This window comes from Nematostella vectensis, chromosome 2 (genome assembly GCF_932526225.1).
Source record: "Nematostella vectensis chromosome 2, jaNemVect1.1, whole genome shotgun sequence".
Lineage (NCBI taxonomy): Eukaryota > Metazoa > Cnidaria > Anthozoa > Actiniaria > Edwardsiidae > Nematostella > Nematostella vectensis.
Genome location: NC_064035.1, coordinates 898,237 through 916,315, shown reverse-complemented (window position 1 = coordinate 916,315; position 18,079 = coordinate 898,237). Strand labels below are relative to the sequence as shown.

General features: G+C 39.5%; 1 protein-coding gene and 2 long non-coding RNA genes across 6 annotated transcripts in view; 1 reads left to right on the top strand and 2 right to left on the bottom strand.

Annotated features, from left to right (window-relative positions):
* Positions 1–3,394: 3,394 nt before the first annotated feature.
* LOC5509104 (alpha-1,6-mannosylglycoprotein 6-beta-N-acetylglucosaminyltransferase A) overlaps positions 3,395–18,079 on the bottom strand; it is a 31,926-nt gene continuing 17,241 nt past the window's right edge. For 3 of the 4 annotated variants that reach the window (XM_048722782.1, XM_032377966.2, XM_032377964.2), the window contains 15 exons: positions 17,189–17,260; positions 16,630–16,791; positions 12,916–13,079; positions 12,145–12,276; positions 11,839–11,975; positions 10,884–11,017; positions 9,327–9,392; positions 8,124–8,207; positions 7,968–8,051; positions 7,284–7,346; positions 6,466–6,582; positions 6,205–6,279; positions 5,258–5,357; positions 4,887–4,944; positions 3,395–4,512 (listed from right to left, as the gene is read on the bottom strand). In XM_048722782.1, the coding sequence (XP_048578739.1) occupies positions 4,308–4,512; positions 4,887–4,944; positions 5,258–5,357; positions 6,205–6,279; positions 6,466–6,582; positions 7,284–7,346; positions 7,968–8,051; positions 8,124–8,207; positions 9,327–9,392; positions 10,884–11,017; positions 11,839–11,975; positions 12,145–12,276; positions 12,916–13,079; positions 16,630–16,791; positions 17,189–17,260 (1,653 nt within the window). In that variant the 3' untranslated portion in view covers positions 3,395–4,307. The remainder of the gene's footprint in view (positions 4,513–4,886; positions 4,945–5,257; positions 5,358–6,204; positions 6,280–6,465; positions 6,583–7,283; positions 7,347–7,967; positions 8,052–8,123; positions 8,208–9,326; positions 9,393–10,883; positions 11,018–11,838; positions 11,976–12,144; positions 12,277–12,915; positions 13,080–16,629; positions 16,792–17,188; positions 17,261–18,079) is intronic. The other variant, XM_032377965.2, reaches the window with a different exon arrangement.
* LOC116616100 lies at positions 14,345–16,395 on the bottom strand. Its single transcript, XR_004295190.2, has 2 exons — positions 16,264–16,395; positions 14,345–15,353 (listed from the first exon to the last, which is right to left on the bottom strand). It is a non-coding gene; the product is annotated as an uncharacterized LOC116616100 (long non-coding RNA).
* On the top strand, positions 15,482–17,560 carry LOC116616099. The gene is made up of 2 exons (XR_004295189.2): positions 15,482–16,175; positions 16,301–17,560. It is a non-coding gene; the product is annotated as an uncharacterized LOC116616099 (long non-coding RNA).

Sequence of the window (18,079 nt, the reverse complement as noted above, 5' to 3'; positions counted from 1 at the left end):
ATAAATAGTCTCTTGCTATTACAATGACTCATGGTAAAGTAATTGAGGTAGTAAGTTAATCATACAAAAACAAAAACAGGTCTCCTATATGATTCCTTAAGATCATATTTAAAACTATTTAGAATCAATTTTCCTATTTCAACCTATTTCAAATAAAGGCTAAATAGATGCTTTATAAAAAGGATTCTAATTTGATAATTTTAGGTTAACAGGTTTATTCTAGCTTCTTGGTTCTTAACTGTATAATAAAATAATGTACTCAGAAGTTTTTTAAATATGTTGGAGTGCTTTTAATCCACCCTTAGCAAAGTTAAATTCTAAAGCACAAGAGAGGTTAATAAAGATATTTGTCCAATATTCGAATTGCTTACTTTAAAACTTACACAAGAATAAGAAAATGATAAAGCCCTATCTTTGCAAGTTAAGTAAAGTAATTTAAAGAAGTAAAAGGAATTGGGACAGTACAGGCAGAGAATGAGTACTTTTACCTCAAATCCACTATGGTAGTGTGATTTGCTGATATACTTAATGTATAGGAATTTGATATGTATTTGTTTATTGTTTTTAATTTTGAAGAGAATAAAATAGCACACAGTTTTTTGTGAGGAGCTTTAATTGATCCTCATTTTAAAATAAATATGACCTCCCTTCTCACCTGAAAGCCTTCCCTGTTAATCAAAGCATAAATTTATTTTGCTAATTTTGCTGTATCAGTTGTCTATCAAGTATAGTTTAGTTTATGATATCCTTAGTAATGTCAATAAATACTTTTTTTTACCTATAACAAAAAACATATTTGTTCTAGGTATTCCCTAGGAGGATTGGGAGGACACTTTTAAGGTACTAGCACCGGCTATTTTGGGCTTGTTATAAAATTGAACTGCCATGGAATTGATCAAAACTGACTACAGATATAGAAAGAATAGATACTAAAGGTCAGTTTGGAAAAAGGTGGTTGATGATATTGACAGCTGAAGGTGTTTATTGAATCAAATAGCGTGTGTCCTGTCCGTGTGTCACTATATTTGCGTTTTTTACCTACGCTTTTGATAATAAAAGAAATAACCGGTCTAGAAAATTGCCTCCAGAAACTAAAAATGTACGCAGATAAATGGAAGCTCACAGTTAATATGAAAAAATCTAAAGTATTAGTTTTTGGTCCGCGACAATACCGGCGGCAATTTACAACAGGTAAATGGGACTACGGTGGAGAGCCATTAGAATGTGTAGACGAATACACATCTAGGTCTGAAGTTTCATTTCTCGGGAAATTTTAAAAGTGCCCTAAAAAGTCTATACAACAAAGCCACACGTGTATACCACTGTATTTTAAACCGTCTGTCAAATGTTGAAAATGTGTCAATACTAGTACTGTCAGGGGCGTACGCAGGATTTTAACAAGTTGCAGTCAAAGCATTCAGAAGCTGAATGAGGGCGTGGTCCCACATCCCTGTGAAGATTTCATAGCTCCCGCTTTTGGGTTTGAAATTGGCGTCAATGCGTCAGACTTTTGAGAATATTACACGATCCTCTGTCGTCCTCGATCTGAAATAGGACTTTAGTCGTCGCGTGGCACTGAACGACATAACAATATGTTGGAAATCTTCTGTAGACTACCATGATTAAGAAAATTATAGTTTTGATCCTCATCATATATGTAAAACTACGTACATAAAAAATGAATAATTTAACATTTGATTTTTCTCGTCGTTATGCAAATAAGATTGCCAATTTGTTTTGCAGTCCAGTGACTGCAGGCTTATAGGCTGCGTACGCCCCTGACTGTTGAAATTGTTTTCGTCACTATTTGTACCAGTATTCCTGTACGGTTGTGAAATTTGGGGCACATGCCTTCTAGGAAGGGCTTCATCGTATGAAATTTTTTAGACTAAATTTTTCAAAGTATTCAATGATTTCGAAAAACTACAACTGAAGTTTTTCAAGCGTATACTGGGAGTCCACTCAAAAACTACAAATTTAACTATATATGGAGAACTGGGAAAAGCCCCACTAATAGTACAAATTTCTTCCCTGGTGGCAAAATATTGGTGCCGAATAAAAAGTAGGATATATTAAAACACCTTAGTGGGGGAAACGGCGAAGATCAGCCTATCTTCAACATCTAATTTCCCTGTAAGGTTTATCAATTCCCTATTTGCTTGGTGTGATTTAAAGACACTACAGGAAATAGATATTCAAGGCCAACAAATTCATACCCTAGGAAAATATATTAAGAAAGTACTATATAAAAGTTATGCAACATTCTGGAAAACCCAGGCATAGTTAAATCAAAATAGTGGAAAGCTACGCACTTATTGCAAGATCAAGACAAATTTTAAACTAGAAAAATATTTATCAGAAGCTAATGCTAGACGCCGACAATCTATGACTAGATTGTGTGTCTCGGCACACAAACTAGCAATTGAAACAGGCCGCTATAAAAATTTACCTTATGAATTAAGGATTTGTGAAAAATGTGAAAAAAATAAGGTTGGGGATGAGTACCATACCTTAATGGAATGCGACTATGTCAATGATATACGTCGAGTATTTTTTAATGATCTATTTGCAGTCAATAACTCTTTCAAACTGTTAAGGCCAAAATACCTTTTTTTTGTATATTATGAGCTTAACGGATGACTCCATTACAAGCCTAGTCCTGAAATTTTGTGATGATGTAATTAAATATTATGAATAGAGGATAGGCATATAAGCCAACCTACTTTGTATATTATCCTAATATACCTGTATTGGTATTTATTGGAATAAAGTTATTATTTTTGATTCTCGGGTTTCAGTCACGTGACTTTTTGCGTGTGAATTTACTTCCGGGCGTGCACAATGCAAAAAAAAAAAAAAAAAAAAAAAAAAAATTAAAGACTAAAGGTTGGTTCTCAATAGGACGCAAGCGCAAACGGAAGCGCAACACAAGTGAGAATCGGTCAAACACAAGCGCAAGAAAATCGAGCAGTTGCGTTCTCTTGCGCTTATGTTCTAGTGTGAGTCGGAAAACTACGTGCGTTCAGCTTGCGCTTACGTCCAAGTGAGAACCATCCTTCAAAAATATCTGCTAAATTTTGCAGATTTGCCTCCTGAGATTAAATAATTAATTGATGACGGTAAAAGTTGTAACCACACAACGTTCTTCAGCAATAATTAAGAAGACATGAACCGGGCTTTCAGTTCACGGCCTTTTTTCATCCGAAGGTTGACCAAAATACAAAATACCTCAATATTACAGATTTGAGTTATTCGCGCGAACGCGTGTATTATAGGGTCCATACGAACCACATACCATCTGGAAAATGAAAATATAAAGAATTGACAAAGTCTATCAAATTTGAAAGGTTATATGGACTTTAAGTCCGCGCGCCAAAAAAACATGAGTGAAAACGACACTGAAAAATTCAAATTTATTGGAAAACTGTTTACTCTTCTATAAAAATCCTTATATAGAATATAGAATACTTTTAGTCTTTTGTTATAGTATCGACCTTTCTGTGTTTCTTTCTCCCTTTTAAAGTATAAGATATGGCGTCACTAAAATTTAAAATAAGCCAACTCGCTCATAAAGGAATATTTTAAAATTTTCAAGCAATGTTTCCTAATAGGTTATATGAATGATGCAAGCTTTTGTCATCATAGACGTACTGAAAATTACGTTCGGCTTTTTTTCGCTTTTTTTAAATCCTGCACATTACTGACCTGGAAATAGAGCCAGCATGCAGAATAAATGGGACCGGGTAACAAAAGCATACAGACGCCATAAATCTAAGTTAAACCTCCAAACATCAGGGGTAACAACTTTTAGGTTTACCCAAAATAGTTTTCACGCTAACATCTTGTACTTTCCGGATAATTTAACGCATGCACGGCTATCAGATACGGTGATACGTTTAAGGTTTGCAGTCTTTTTTCTATCTTTTCTACATTTATATCCAAGCAAGATTCAGTGTAAGCTATAAAGTCTTAAGTGCTCGAGGCGAACCCACCCCTCCCTCCACACTCTAAACAAAAAGGGATAAAAGTCATAAATACGAACTGTTTTTTCCTGAGGCGCCGCTTGCTTTGCCTTGTACCCAGGCGTCTCAAGTCAGTAAAAACAAGTGAAAAATATACTATAGTAAGCGCAATGAGCCATGGGAAGGTTTAGCGCTGGCGCAAAGGAACAAGGGAAGGGTCAACGGGACGCTACCCCTCCCCTGCACGCTTAGTCACGCTAGTAAGCGCCTGGATACGGGGCAGCCACTTGCTGGAGTCGGACTCCCTAGACAAATAATGACGTCATAAATACGAGCAGAGTGGCGTTATAAATACGAGCAGTTTTTGCAAAGCGCCACTTGCTGTGGTTGAAAGTCTCTACACGGACAAACGCGGCGATAAATTGGTGAAGAATCCCCGCAACTAAACAGAAGCGCGCTTCGCTGGAGAAGACAGGAGTCATCTATAGTAGAGTACGACGGTGCGTGAAGCGAGTCTTTACTCATTTCTGACGAGCACTTGATTCCTAATCTGTAAACAAAGAGGAAGAGTGAAGTCATGACGTCCCGTCTAGGCTCTGATCGGGTTTTATGTGGTGGGTAGGAGACGTGACGTCCACAAATATGCGTCATTCACCTTACCACAAACAAACAAACAAACAAACAAACAAACAAACAAACGAACGAACAAAAAAGCAGGCAAACAAACGAACGGACGAACAAAAAGACAAACAAACAAGCAAGCAAACAAACAAACGAACGAACAAACGAACGAATGAACGAACAAACTTAACAAACCGAAATATCATAAGCAATTAATTCTTTTTTTCGAGTTAGAGAGTTATCGTTCTCGCAGTTACAAACGTGGTAAAAATTAAAACCAAATTCAAGGGACCTTTTACTTACGTTTGAAATGATTTTGAGATGTTGATGTCCGGAAAGAAAGCAGGGTCACAAAGTAGACCTGGATGATATGAAAACGACAAGGCGTAAGGACATGTGCAGATTCGTGTGTGGTGGGGAGGGAAAGGGGAGGGGGGGGGTGAGCAGGTGCGTGGATGGAGGAGAGGTGGGGGGAGGTGAGCAGGTGTGTGGATGGAGGAGAGGGGGGTAAGCAGGTGTGTGGATGGGGGAGAGGGGGGTGTGAGCAGGTGTGTGGATGAGGGAGAGGGGGTGTGTGAGCAAGTGTGTGGGTGGAGGAGGGGGTGTGAGCAGGTGTGTGGGTGGAGGATGATGATGATGAATAATGAAGATGATAATAATAACAATCCTTTTACCTTTTGCCTTACAGGTCTGTGTACAAGACTCCGTCTCCAATCCCTGGATTAATTTGAGTTCCTCGATGGGTGGCCAACGACTGGTGTGGTCACAAAAGTTCTGAACAAACAACCATTGAGACACCTATGAGTTTTTTTTCTTCTATTCGTCAGCATTTGGATCAATGCCATAATTTTCAGGATACGTAATCAGACAAAAAAGGAGGGTCGAAATTTGGATGCAATCACAAGCCATACTTGGTTCTCCCCCACAAAACGGGGTGCTCGCATGCTCACCATCATAAAAAACCCTAATGCTTGGTTCTCACAAAAACGGGGTTCTCGCATTCTCGCGATCATAAAAAATCCCTAATGCTTGGTTCTCACAAAAACGGGGTCCTCGCTTTCATACCATCATAAAAAAACCCTAATGCTTGGTTCTCCCCCACAAAACGGGGTGCTCGCATGCTCACCATCATAAAAAAACCTAATGCTTGGTTCTCACAAAAACGGGGTCCTCGCATTCTCGCGATCATAAAAAATCCCTAATGCTTGGTTCTCACAAAAACGGGGTCCTCGCTTTCATACCATCATAAAAAAACCCTAATGCTTGGTTCTCCCCCACAAAACGGGGTGCTCGCATGCTCACCATCATAAAAAACCCTAATGCTTGGTTCTCACAAAAACGGGGTCCTCGCACTCTCGCCATCATAAAAAATCCCTAATGATTGGTTCTCACAAAAACGGGGTCCTCGCTTTCATACCATCATAAAAAAACCCTAATGCTTGGTTCTCACAAAAACAGGGTCCTCGCATGCTCACCATCATAAAAAACCCTAATGCTTGGTTCTCACAAAAACGGGGTCATCGCATTCTCACCATCATGAAAAACCCTAATGCTTGGTTCTCACAAAAACGGGATCCTCGCATGGTCACCATCGTGGCCTTTACAAGGTAGAAAGACATACCTGATTATTGACAAGTGCATTAACGCGCTCCAACATTCCTTGCGTCGTCCATTCAAACGGGATGTACGGTTTCACCTGTCGAAAGACACCCCGATTACTTTCCTCTTCTTGACTAACCTGCATAACTTTTGGACTTTTAAGTGAATGCGAGACAAACGGGCAAGCGCAAAATACATGGAACAGTAACAGTAACAACTAAAAAAGCTGTAGGTGCCAAATGCGACTGATGTGAGTATGGCCCTCACTACTTCCCCCATTTACCTTCGTTGTCAGGATTTCTTTGATCGCACCTTCCACTTCGTCCATGTTGCTGATATCTACTGTGTATACGTACGGCTTGCCGATGAACTCTTCTGCGTACGGATGCTGGGATGACAACTGCATAAAGATAACACGAAATAATACACAAGAGAGTCGCGCGCTAGGATGGAATGCAGCTAGGAACAATCAGTTATCAATCAGCCGTCAATGAGTCAACATGTCAGGGCAATTGCTAGCGCTAAATTCGGATTTCTTATTCTAAACCAAATAAAATATCATTCCTAGACTTGTCCACCTAAATGTGTCTTTTTATCGTAAAATAGTGTTATACCAAGCTGTGTTCGCTCTAAAATAAGAGCATTTTCATCACAGCTCCAGAATAATTTATGCAAATTGCGCTAGATTATGGATCGCGCAAAATTGAAAATTTTTACACCGAAATCATGACTGGACAGCAAATCACTAATTTATCAATTTCTTAACTTAATTTATCAATTTCTTAACACAACTTTCTTGTTTAGAAGAACCGCGGTGGCCCGTGGTACCATCCACTAATTTATCAATTTCTTAACACAACTTTCTTGTTTAGAAGAACCGCGGTGGCCCGTGGTACCATACGCCAATCATAATTTTTATAATCGTGATCATAACGTTACACTGCGTAAAGTAGTCTGTTTTAATAAATAAGTCGTATGTGAAGCGCATTGATGAACATGGCTCGCAATGCTATTTTTGTCCACGAATTTCTTTTGCGCAAAACATCAATCCTGTCTATAATCAAGTGTAAAACTGGAGGATGGTCTGCTAATCATCTTTACCTTTCTTGCCGTTGGTTTTTCTTTAAAGAACGCCGTGTTGTCTCGGCTATGAGGCGGGTCAAGCTGGGGAAAAAACGGAATAATTTTGCTGCGAAGTCCTGTACTACAACGTATGGAATCGAAACGCATTACGCTCAAGTCTTTAGAAGACAAATCTATTTGGGCGAGATAAACGCGCGCGCTAAAGGTTAGAAACAATGGTAACAACAAGATATAATTTTCCTGGTAAGGCGTTCAGTACTTCAGAGATTGATAAGTCATGTGTTCATGTTTCAGCAACGTTTTTGCAACGCGTTTGGCTAACCCGAATCACAGGAACTTAAGGTTAAGTTTAATACCTTCTTCCGAATTTGAAGAGAAAGATTTTCCGAAATTAAAGAAAGTTCTTCCGATCGTCCCTCAAAGACTAGACTGCTTAGCAGACGCCCTTAGTGTCACGCACGCCCTTAGTGTCACGCACGGTCGTAGTGTCACGCATGCTCATAGCGTCAAGCACGCCAAAGGCTATCCAGATACAAGATCGTTTGAATTAGTAAAATAAACTTGGCATTGAGGAAAACGCTGTCCTATCGACCAGGAAAACGCTGTCCTATCGACGCTTTACCTTTGCATTGAGGAAATCGCTGACCTATCGACCGCTTTACCTTCGCATTGAGGAAATCGCTGACCTATCGACCGCTTTACCTTCGCATTGAGGAAAACGCTGCCTTGAGCGATTGCTTCCAGGGGTGCAGGTCCATCATATGGGAAACCAAGACCAACATACACCTGAAAAACGCACTTATATCAGTAATCAAACATGACAATGCATAACCAAGACAATTGAAACCCTTTCATCACCTTGACAGATCTCAGAAAGGCCTGGTAATCCCGGCCGTTCATGATACGGTGATTCTTAATTGATTTGGGTACTGCCGCCATTCTCTGAACAAAATAAGACAAGCAAATAAATAAATAAATAAATGTTTTAATGAAGGAATGAATGACGATTGATTGCTTTGCGCGCATTTTTCAATGAACCAGAATACCTTTCGCGCCCTTCAAATGCCTAATAAACCAGAATATACCGTTCGCGCCCTTCAAATGCTTAATAAACCAGAATACCTTTCGAGCCCTTCAAATGCCTAATAAACCAGAATACCTTTCGCGCCCTTCAAATGCCTAATAAACCAAAATACCTTTCGCGCCTTTCAAATGCCCAATAAACCAGAATATCTTTGGCGCCCTTCAAATGCCTAATAAACCAGAATACCTTTCGCGCCCTTTAAATTCTTAATAAACCTGAATACCTTTCGCGCCCTTCAAATGCCCAATGAACCAGAATACCTTTCGCGCCCTTCAAATGCCTAATAAACCAGAATACCTTTCGCGCCCTTTAAATGCCTAATAAACCAGAATACCTTTCGCGCCCTTCAAATGCCTAATAAACCAGAATACCTTTCGCGCCCTTCAAATGCCTAATAAACCAGAATACCTTTCGCGCCTTTCAAATGCCCAATAAACCAGAATATCTTTGGCGCCCTTCAAATGCCTAATAAACCAGAATACCTTTCGCGCCCTTCAAATGCCCAATGAACCAGAATACCTTTCGCGCCCTTCAAATGCCTAATAAACCTGAATACCTTTCGCGCTCTTCAAATGCCTAATAAACCAGAATACCTTTCGCGAACTTCAAATGCCCAATGAACCAGAATACCTTTCGCGCCCTTCAAATGCCTAATAAACCAGAATACCTTTCGCGCCCTTCAAATGTCCAATGAACCAGAATACCTTTCGCGCCCTTCAAATGCCCAATGAACCAGAATACCTTTCGCGCCCTTTAAATGTTTAATAAACCAGAATACCTTTCGCGCCCTTCAAATGCTTAATAAACCAGAATACCTTTCGAGCCCTTCAAATGCCCAATGAACCAGAATACCTTTCGCGCCCTTTAAATGCTTAATAAACCAGAATACCTTTCGCGCCCTTCAAATGCCTAATAAACCAGAATACCTTTCGCCCCCTTCAAATGCTTTATAAACCAGAATACCTTGCGTCACTCACCGATCCCACTACTGTCCCATGGAGCTCCAAGTGCTTGGCCAACACCTTTAAATAGTTGTCTTTTCCCTGCAAACAAGGGAGGTAATTACCTTGCTGCTGGTGGCCGATAAAAGCCGTTTGCAGACGTCCTTCTGAGATGGCGAACAAGGCGACAATAATGCATAATATGATGGTTCCCAGACGGTTATCATATTACAAATGCCCTTTATCTCTTTTTTCAAGAGAGTCAAGAGCAGTTATGGCTGCTACGACTGACTAAATCTACGCTTCTTTCTATGACAGAAATGTTTATTTGGTTTAACCCATTGACACCTGGCTATTTTTAGCTGAATTTACAAAAAACTTTGCTTGGATGAAAAAAATAATTTTCTAATCAACCAAATGGATTCCAAAATTGTTTACACTGCTATTCTGTATCTGTTTGACCTGAATTTGATTTGTTTGGCTTTGGGGTAAAAAAACTGTCTGACTGTCGGGAGAGGTGTGTTTACTGGCCCTCCCCACGGATCTCCCAGAATGCTTTGCAATCTTTGCAAGTTGAGGTGTCAATGGGTTAAAGACGTTGTTGTCTCCCGAGCTATGAATTCAGAAATCTTGATTCCAATTTTCCCGCAAAATATGTTAAATACCTCTCTAATCTATGACACATTACTCGATTAGGTTTCATTTATAAAATATCAAAATGGGTTTCGGGGACCATTTTATTATTATCTGGTGGTCCTGTTCGGTAGTTGTTTTTTTAACAGATTTGTGCCACTGTCTACCGGGGCAAACAGTGCACATAAAAGACGGGTGTCCATTACCACTATGCACATAAAAGACGGGTGTCCATTACCACTATGCACATAAAAGACGGGTGTCCATTACCACTATGCACATTATGCACATAAAAGACGGGTGAACATTACCACTATGCACATAAAAGACGGGTGTCCATTACCACTATGCACATAAAAGACGGGTGTCCATTACCACTATGCACATAAAAGACGGGTGTCCATTACCACTATGCACATAAAAGACGGGTGTCCATTACCACTATGCACATTATGCACATAAAAGACGGGTGAACATTACCACTATGCACATAAAAGACGGGTGTCCATTACCACTATGCACATAAAAGACGGGTGTCCATTACCACTATGCACATTATGCACATAAAAGACGGGTGTCCATTACCACTATGCACATTATGCACATAAAAGACGGGTGTCCATTACCACTATGCACATAAAAGACGGGTGTCCATTACCACTATGCACATAAAAGACGGGTGTCCATTACCACTATGCACATAAAAGACGGGTGTCCATTACCACTATGCACATAAAAGACGGGTGTCCATTACCACTATGCACATAAAAGACGGGTGAACATTACCACTATGCACATAAAAGACGGGTGTCCATTACCACTATGCACATAAAAGACGGGTGTCCATTACCACTATGCACATAAAAGACGGGTGTCCATTACCACTATGCACATAAAAGACGGGTGTCCATTACCACTATGCACATAAAAGACGGGTGTCCATTACCACTATGCACTCACAAGCCAAAATCGAGAATCCTTGCCGTAGACGAGTCCAATTGGTTTCTTTCCCGGTGGAGGATCGAGAACAGGCTTTGTGATATTTGTAGGGGCTTCCACGACAAAACCAAGAAACGTGTTGTCTTGAGTATGTGCTGAAATTGGTAGAAGAATTAACATGTGTTTGTTCTTCAGACAATCTGTACTTCTGACCATCTGGGGCCGGTTGCACAAAGCCTGGATAAGTTTTATCCACCGGTTAAATCCTTATCAAGCGTAAAAAAGTTATCCGAGTGGCGTGATTCGGTTGCACAAAGCCCGAACAAAAGTTTTCCAACGGTTAAAGTTTTCCGGATGATAGAGGCCGGATAAAATCTTATCCACCGAATAAATGTGAAGAAAAAAGAAAATGGCGTCTTGCTTTCAAATTTTTTTGTCAGAATTTAAATTAATTTTAGACGCAGTGAAAGTTGAAACACATGCAAACGACGAATTTTACTGTTGGTAAATTTACAATGAACTACGAACTTACATGCAGTTTTGGCAGGACTGGAATCAAACTATATTGTCCGTTCTGTCTAGAAATGTGACTCCCAAAGACAGGAAGAAGCTAAACACTATCCCCTGTGATCATTCAATGATTTACATGCACTTTGCCTCGATAAACTGTTTGTTTTCTGGCACTTTTAGTAGCTTTTTCAACGGTCTCCATTTTGTTTGAAGGAAAAACAGCGAGCGCTTTGCATATTTACCATGGAAACGGGAAGCCATTTAGTGGCAAATGATGGCTATTCAGCGGATAGTAGTTAGTAGATAGTATCCAGTGTTCTATCCACGCTTTGTGCAACGCTATTTTATCCGCCGGATAACTATTCGCTGGATAGGGATTTTATCCGGCGGTTAGCGCCTATCCGGCGGTTAATTTAAATTTAAGCGGTCTGTAAATAGTAAATAGATAGTGACAGTATATACTTACGGAACATTGTCATGAATTGCTGTAAATGTAGGTTCTGGTGACCCCATGACGAAGTTTTCTTGGTAATGGGACGGTCAGGATTAAAATAATTAAACTGAGCCTCAGTACCAAACGAGTCGAGAATGCGAAGCCGGCATCTACAAGCAGAACCAATATTATTTATTAGAACTATGGCAAGCGCGCGTCACCATCACCGTCACCGTCATCGTCATCATTATCATCATCACCATCATCATCATCGCCATCACCACCACCATTATCATCAACAAAATCAAATTTTTTTCGTTTTTCCCGTTTTTCCTTTACCTGTATTGCGAGAAGTTAGGCCCGAGTTCTTTCTGCATAAATGCTAGTCCAACATAGTCCGTGAACACAAGGTCATATTCGTCCTCGCGTCTTTTACTTGGACAACTCTTTGATTTTGGGACACTTAAATGGCTGCGGCAGAAAAGCGTTCGGGATTAGTATTCTATTTATGTCGATATCTTATCTAATCAAACTTTTATCAAAAAAGCCTCAATAAACGTTTTACAAAAAGATCTTTATCATATCCGCGTAATATCTAATATTTGTTATATTATAACATGAAGCTCAAATCAGGGTGATTGCCTTTCCGAATTTTTTTATCAAATTTAATTTATTATCCTTTATTTCTTTTCTTCTCCCATTATTTTAGTGCAAAAAATATATATTTTCGCCTCCCAAATTCAATCGTTGAATGTCAAAGAAATTGCAGATTGAGCGATGCACAGGTTTTTTTTTCTGACCTAATACCTGCTAGGTTGACCTAATACTTGCTTGGTTGACCTAATACCTGCTAGGTTGACCTAATACCTGCTAGGTTGACCTAATACCTGCTAGGTTTAGCTAATACCTGCTAGGTTTAGCTTATACCTGAGCTAGGTTGACGTAATACCTGCTAGGTTGATCTAATACCTGCTAGGTTTAGCTAATAGCTGCTAGGTTGACCTGATACCTATTAGGTTGAGCTAATACCTGCTAGGTTGACCTAACACCTGCTAGGTTAACAAAATGCCTGGTAGGATGGGAGAGAATCTGTCATCTGTTTATACTTACTCCCTGAGCTCTTCCTTCCTGGTGCTGATGATGACTTGATGGCCAAGGATAGTAAGACACGCGATGACGTCACTCCACTGCACCAACTCTCCAAGCGGTGCGCCTGAGAACGCTTGACGAAACCAAGCTGGATTATTCGCGAATGATCCCATGTACAGGAAAATCTAGAGAAAACGCACAACAGAATATGACAGCCTAGTTCCAGGCGTCTTAGCGGGTTTCCTGTGGTTGGGTTAACTCGATTTTGAGATAAAAATCAGAAATAATGGTAGTTTAAAAGACCCCAGCGCGAAGGATGAATAAGCGCAGGGTAGAAAGGATGATTTACAAGGGTAGAGGGTAAATTTCCTTCTGTCTCAGTTTCTCACTTTTTTCGATATTAAGATGAGTTGTAAGACTTTGCGATATTTGCCGTGGTCGAATATTCAAATTCAAATGTCTGGCCGGTGCTGTCAGGGCTATCACGCTATTTTGTGAGTCGAGAGGTCATCACATTTTCATTAGCTGAAGTACAGAACGGGCTTTACAAGGATCAAATTTGGTGGAATACACGAAAAAGACTACCAAATTCCTAATAGAACTGCTTTAGTTTTCATATTTACCAGGGACTGCTTCGATTTGATTGTGCTAGGAAAAATGTAAAATCGCCACATCGCTAAAAGAAATATCAACTAAACGGGAACTGAGAGCGGTAAGATCGAAATGTATACATTGTTACAGCTCAGTCTAACGCACTGGCTTTCGAGGTTTTACCGATTAGGGCCGCAAATTCAATGCGTTTGCAATGATAGAATTCAATTGCCAGTTTTATTTTGCATTGTTCTTCGCCGGATTCCGATTCCTATTCCACTCCGCGCGCACGGCGGGGAACGTAGATTTCTCTAGCCTCGTCTCTCTACCAAGGGCTACTCCCTTGCTGTCAGCTCCATGATGCTTTGCGCGAAGACTCACACTTTCCAATATGGCGGACGCTTCATGCTGGCTTAGAGTAGCCTGGCAGATCCTTCACAAATATCTCCGTTTCTCCAAAAATACTGTTAATTCCACCAGCGATCAAAGAAAAGTGTGCTTTGAAAAATTTTCAGTAGTTTTTTAGTAGGTTTCGCTGCTTACATCAGAAAAATTCGGTTTGTCAGTTTTGGAGTAGATGGAGGGTTCAGAAGCCTCTAAAAACTGTCCCTTGAGGCCCAAAACCGTACCCGTTTGGCCGAGAAGCTAGTAGAAATGTGCAGCTAGTTGTAAAGAGCTTGATAACATGAGTACGCTGAAAGGAGACGCTGAATTTCCACGCTAACAACTTTAAAGTTCCTCCTTTCAAGGTGAGTGTGAAAGAGCTGTAATAATGTTACTGAAATTTCAACAGTGAATGGCCAACCCCATACACTACATATATAATGTAATATTGCTTACCTTTGCTTTTTTTTTTTTACAGAAACAAAACTAAAGACCATGATGGCTATAGGTTTTAGAATCCTACAGGACAGTTGTGAGATCAACAATAGGACTGCTATATGTCATTTGATGACATTGCCCTAGTTCTTAGAAATCAACTACATGACATTAAAGTAGCCTTTCCTTCTCTGAAAAAGAAACGTTCAGGGAAAGACTAAATTTCAAGCTGCCAGTCATAGGGAGTTTCATCTGGATTCCATATCTACTCTTAGTAAAGAAACACACACAAGACAGGTATCTGTCGCACAATTTTTGCTGTCTTTAATCAAATCTTAAAAAAAGATCTCTAAAGTACAATGCTTGATAAACTATATGAAAAGATAACTTATCTGATTGCAACGGATGCTGTTAGTTGACAAGGGTAAAGGTGTAACAATAAAGTTAAAACATAGAATGGTGAATTTTTTTCACATACAGTTTTTTTCATGAGGAAGCTTCAAAATAACGATCTACAAATGAAGTCTGATATGTTATTGACAATATTTGAATAAAAATATTTTGGTAACTCGCTTGAATTAGCCGATGGAAATGGATTCTTTGTGTGACCTGGCATTACGTGGGAGCATAAAACGGCTGCACGATTGGCCTTCTTTAGATTTGTTTGTTTTTATGAATGGGTCATTTTTGTAAATGTAAAATATGCAAAACTACATGGCCGTAGCAGGGGGTTTCCCCAAATAAAAAAATGTATAAAAAAAATGAGCATTAGGGGCATGGCTGTGCCCCCCGATATTGATGTACTGTGCATCACCCCCCCCCCCTACCTAAATAAATAATACATATTTTTTTCAATATATGTGCTCTGCACACAATATATTGTGAAATTTGTTGCAGAGCTTTACTTAAGTTATCATCTAACTAAATGGCATTCATGTGCATATTTGTAAATGATGTTTGGACTTCTTGGCTCGAATGTTGCTGTAATGACTTTTTGGCAGCAAATCTTGGTGACTTATAACCGGTGAGAAAATGTGGTATTTCTTACTCTGCAAAAAAAAAAAATAATAATAAAAACAGTAAAATAAAACAGTAAGTTTCAGAATGAAAGGGATGGGATGTCTATATAAAATACCTTACACATTTTTTTTCGCAGCATAACAGCTGAATGGTTGGCTATGTTTACAATGAATTTCAAATAAATATAAAAATATATTCCATCTTTACAGTGAGAAAGTTCTTCAGTCGATTGATATCAATGTATAAATCATTAGTCTCAATGGCTGGTAATCACAGAGTGTTGGGGCCTTAGATATACATAATATCTCACATAGCAAAGGCAAAATGCATGAAAGTTGGATTCAAACTCTGTGACAACAATACCATGAATGGGTTTTGACAATGCATTGAAAGCTACACAAGGGATATAACTTCCAAGTTCCTTGTATGCTTTAACGAAATTTACGTGACACTGTCAATAATCTGTCGAAAAGAAAGAAGCGTTGTTTGAACTCTACTAGAACTCAAGTCGAGTCGCAAAGTGCGAATTTTAGTTTTCGGAAACTTTACTAAATTGGTGTCTTTAGCTACAGTGCGATGGTTTATAGCTACAGTGCGATGGTTTATAGCTACAGTGCGATGGTTTATAGCTACAGTGCGATGGTTTATAGCTACAGTGCGATGGTTTATAGCTACAGTGCGATGGTTTATAGCTACAGTGCGATGGTTTATAGCTACAGTGCGATGGTTCATAGCTAATTTATGAAAAAAGTAACATTTCTCATTTGGAAGATTACGTAAAACTGTTTTTCTTTGTGCCAAACATGATGATGCTCTCATAACAAGGGATTCGATCGAGTAGTCAAATTTCGGTAAGTATCCTCTCAAATATTGCCTATTTCACGCAGAAAAACAAAATATTTTTCATATCTTTTAAAATAATTATTAAAATAAACGTACCTTTACAGCTTTGATGATAGAAAAGCATGTTTTCTAGGGCTGCCAAAAATGACGTCGCTTCAGTCAAAGGGACAGACGCCATTTGTGGCGAGAGCAGAAAGGGCCAGTGACGTCATAGCCATGTAGAGCGTGATAGGGCCGCCGAGAAGCAAAGGGAAGTGGCTTAGATTTCTCAGCTCTTTCTGGGCCGATCGCCGATGTGTGTATACATTTTTCTATAAAGTTCCCTTTTTGAATTTTTTTAATGCAGTATTAGCAGTAGCGAAATGTATCCGGTTGATGTGTTACCAAAAATTCAATCCATCCTATGATTTAAAGGACTCCATTATTTCTCGAAGTATCAAGCATTGTTGTTTGCAGGTTTACCTTTTTGACAGGGTGTTCCTCAACTGGGTGGTTCTTGCCAAGAAGAGATTCAAGTCCGTTTATCCACAACGGCCACATTCGCTTAATCCTTTGCCTCATCCAGCGCCAATGATCTTGTTTCATTCTGTCCATCAAATTGTGGTTTGCACGCTCCAAGAACGCCTACGAGTAAAAAACACTTGAAAATGTTAAATGAATTTTCCCCATTTCGCGCTGCAGAATAAATGCTACGGGCTAGAAGATTGCACCACTATACTTCCGGTCGACCGCTAATAACAGGTAGGCCGACGGAACTTCAACAGCTGACAAAGTAGTCTATTAAAATCCGCGCTATTTAGGCGGCCACCCGCTATAAATTATCAGTCCCAAACTTGAAGAAACTACCAGCAGAACTTCAATCGACTGGAAGTAAACTGGTGCAATTGTTACAGGTTAGTGAAAAAAAACGAATTGCAACAATTTTTTTGGCATTTTAAACAATTGAATTTGCTAAGCAAAATGTTTTGGATAAATTTATTTGAAAATAGGTAGAGACGGACTAGCTCCGGTGTACTTGTACCTTTTTTCGTCTGGCCGGTGCATTTTGTGGGAGTTTTCGTCGGGCTGGAAGGATAGGACACCAAGCCTCAACCTAAGATATATAAAATAAAAACAACATAGAAAAAGATATCGCGTGTTCCTACCACTTAGCACAGGGAGCTCACCTCTACGGTTTAAATAAAGTTATAATTTTTTTTCAGCTTTGCGTTGCTGTTGATTTAGTGCGTGTGTGCGTCTCTTGTCTACTTTTTCGGCGCTCGGTTCTTTCTGGCGCTCTCTCATTGGTTAGCGGTCTAACCGCCGTCTCGTCTGTGAAATGGCTTCCATGTCACGACATACCTAGTAAAGAGACAAGGGATGAAACTCTTTTTACCCGCCCTAGAAAACACGCCAGAAAAAAAAATATCTTTAGCTCGAATTCATCGGCCAAAAAGATCGTATAGCTATAGAAGAAAGATGTCATTTTAAGCTAGCGATGTTAAAAAATGAATAAACACGTTCTCATGTCCACAATAATGCATCTCGCAAACCTTATATTCTCTGGCTATATTCTGCCGTTTTATCCGAGGCAGAGGTGGACGGAAGTAGATGAATCAAAGCACCTTTTACTTCCGTTTGCATACTAATAAGCGAATCGCGCCAGCCCATGCTTGTTTCGCTCGCACTAAGACACGCGGGAAAAACACTTCAAAGAAAAATATCTAAGTCTTACACTTCTCTTTGTTTCTACAAGTTGTCTTTTATTCGAATTTTTTCTATGGAATATATTTTGTGACTATTTTTAAAACTATTCCTGTGCCCTGAATCCTTGCGTATGAGGAAAATGCGAAGAAATAATATTATCAACAATCAAAACTGTTATTTACCAGCTGACGATGTCGAATGCTGAAGCCATTTTCAAAGATTTTGC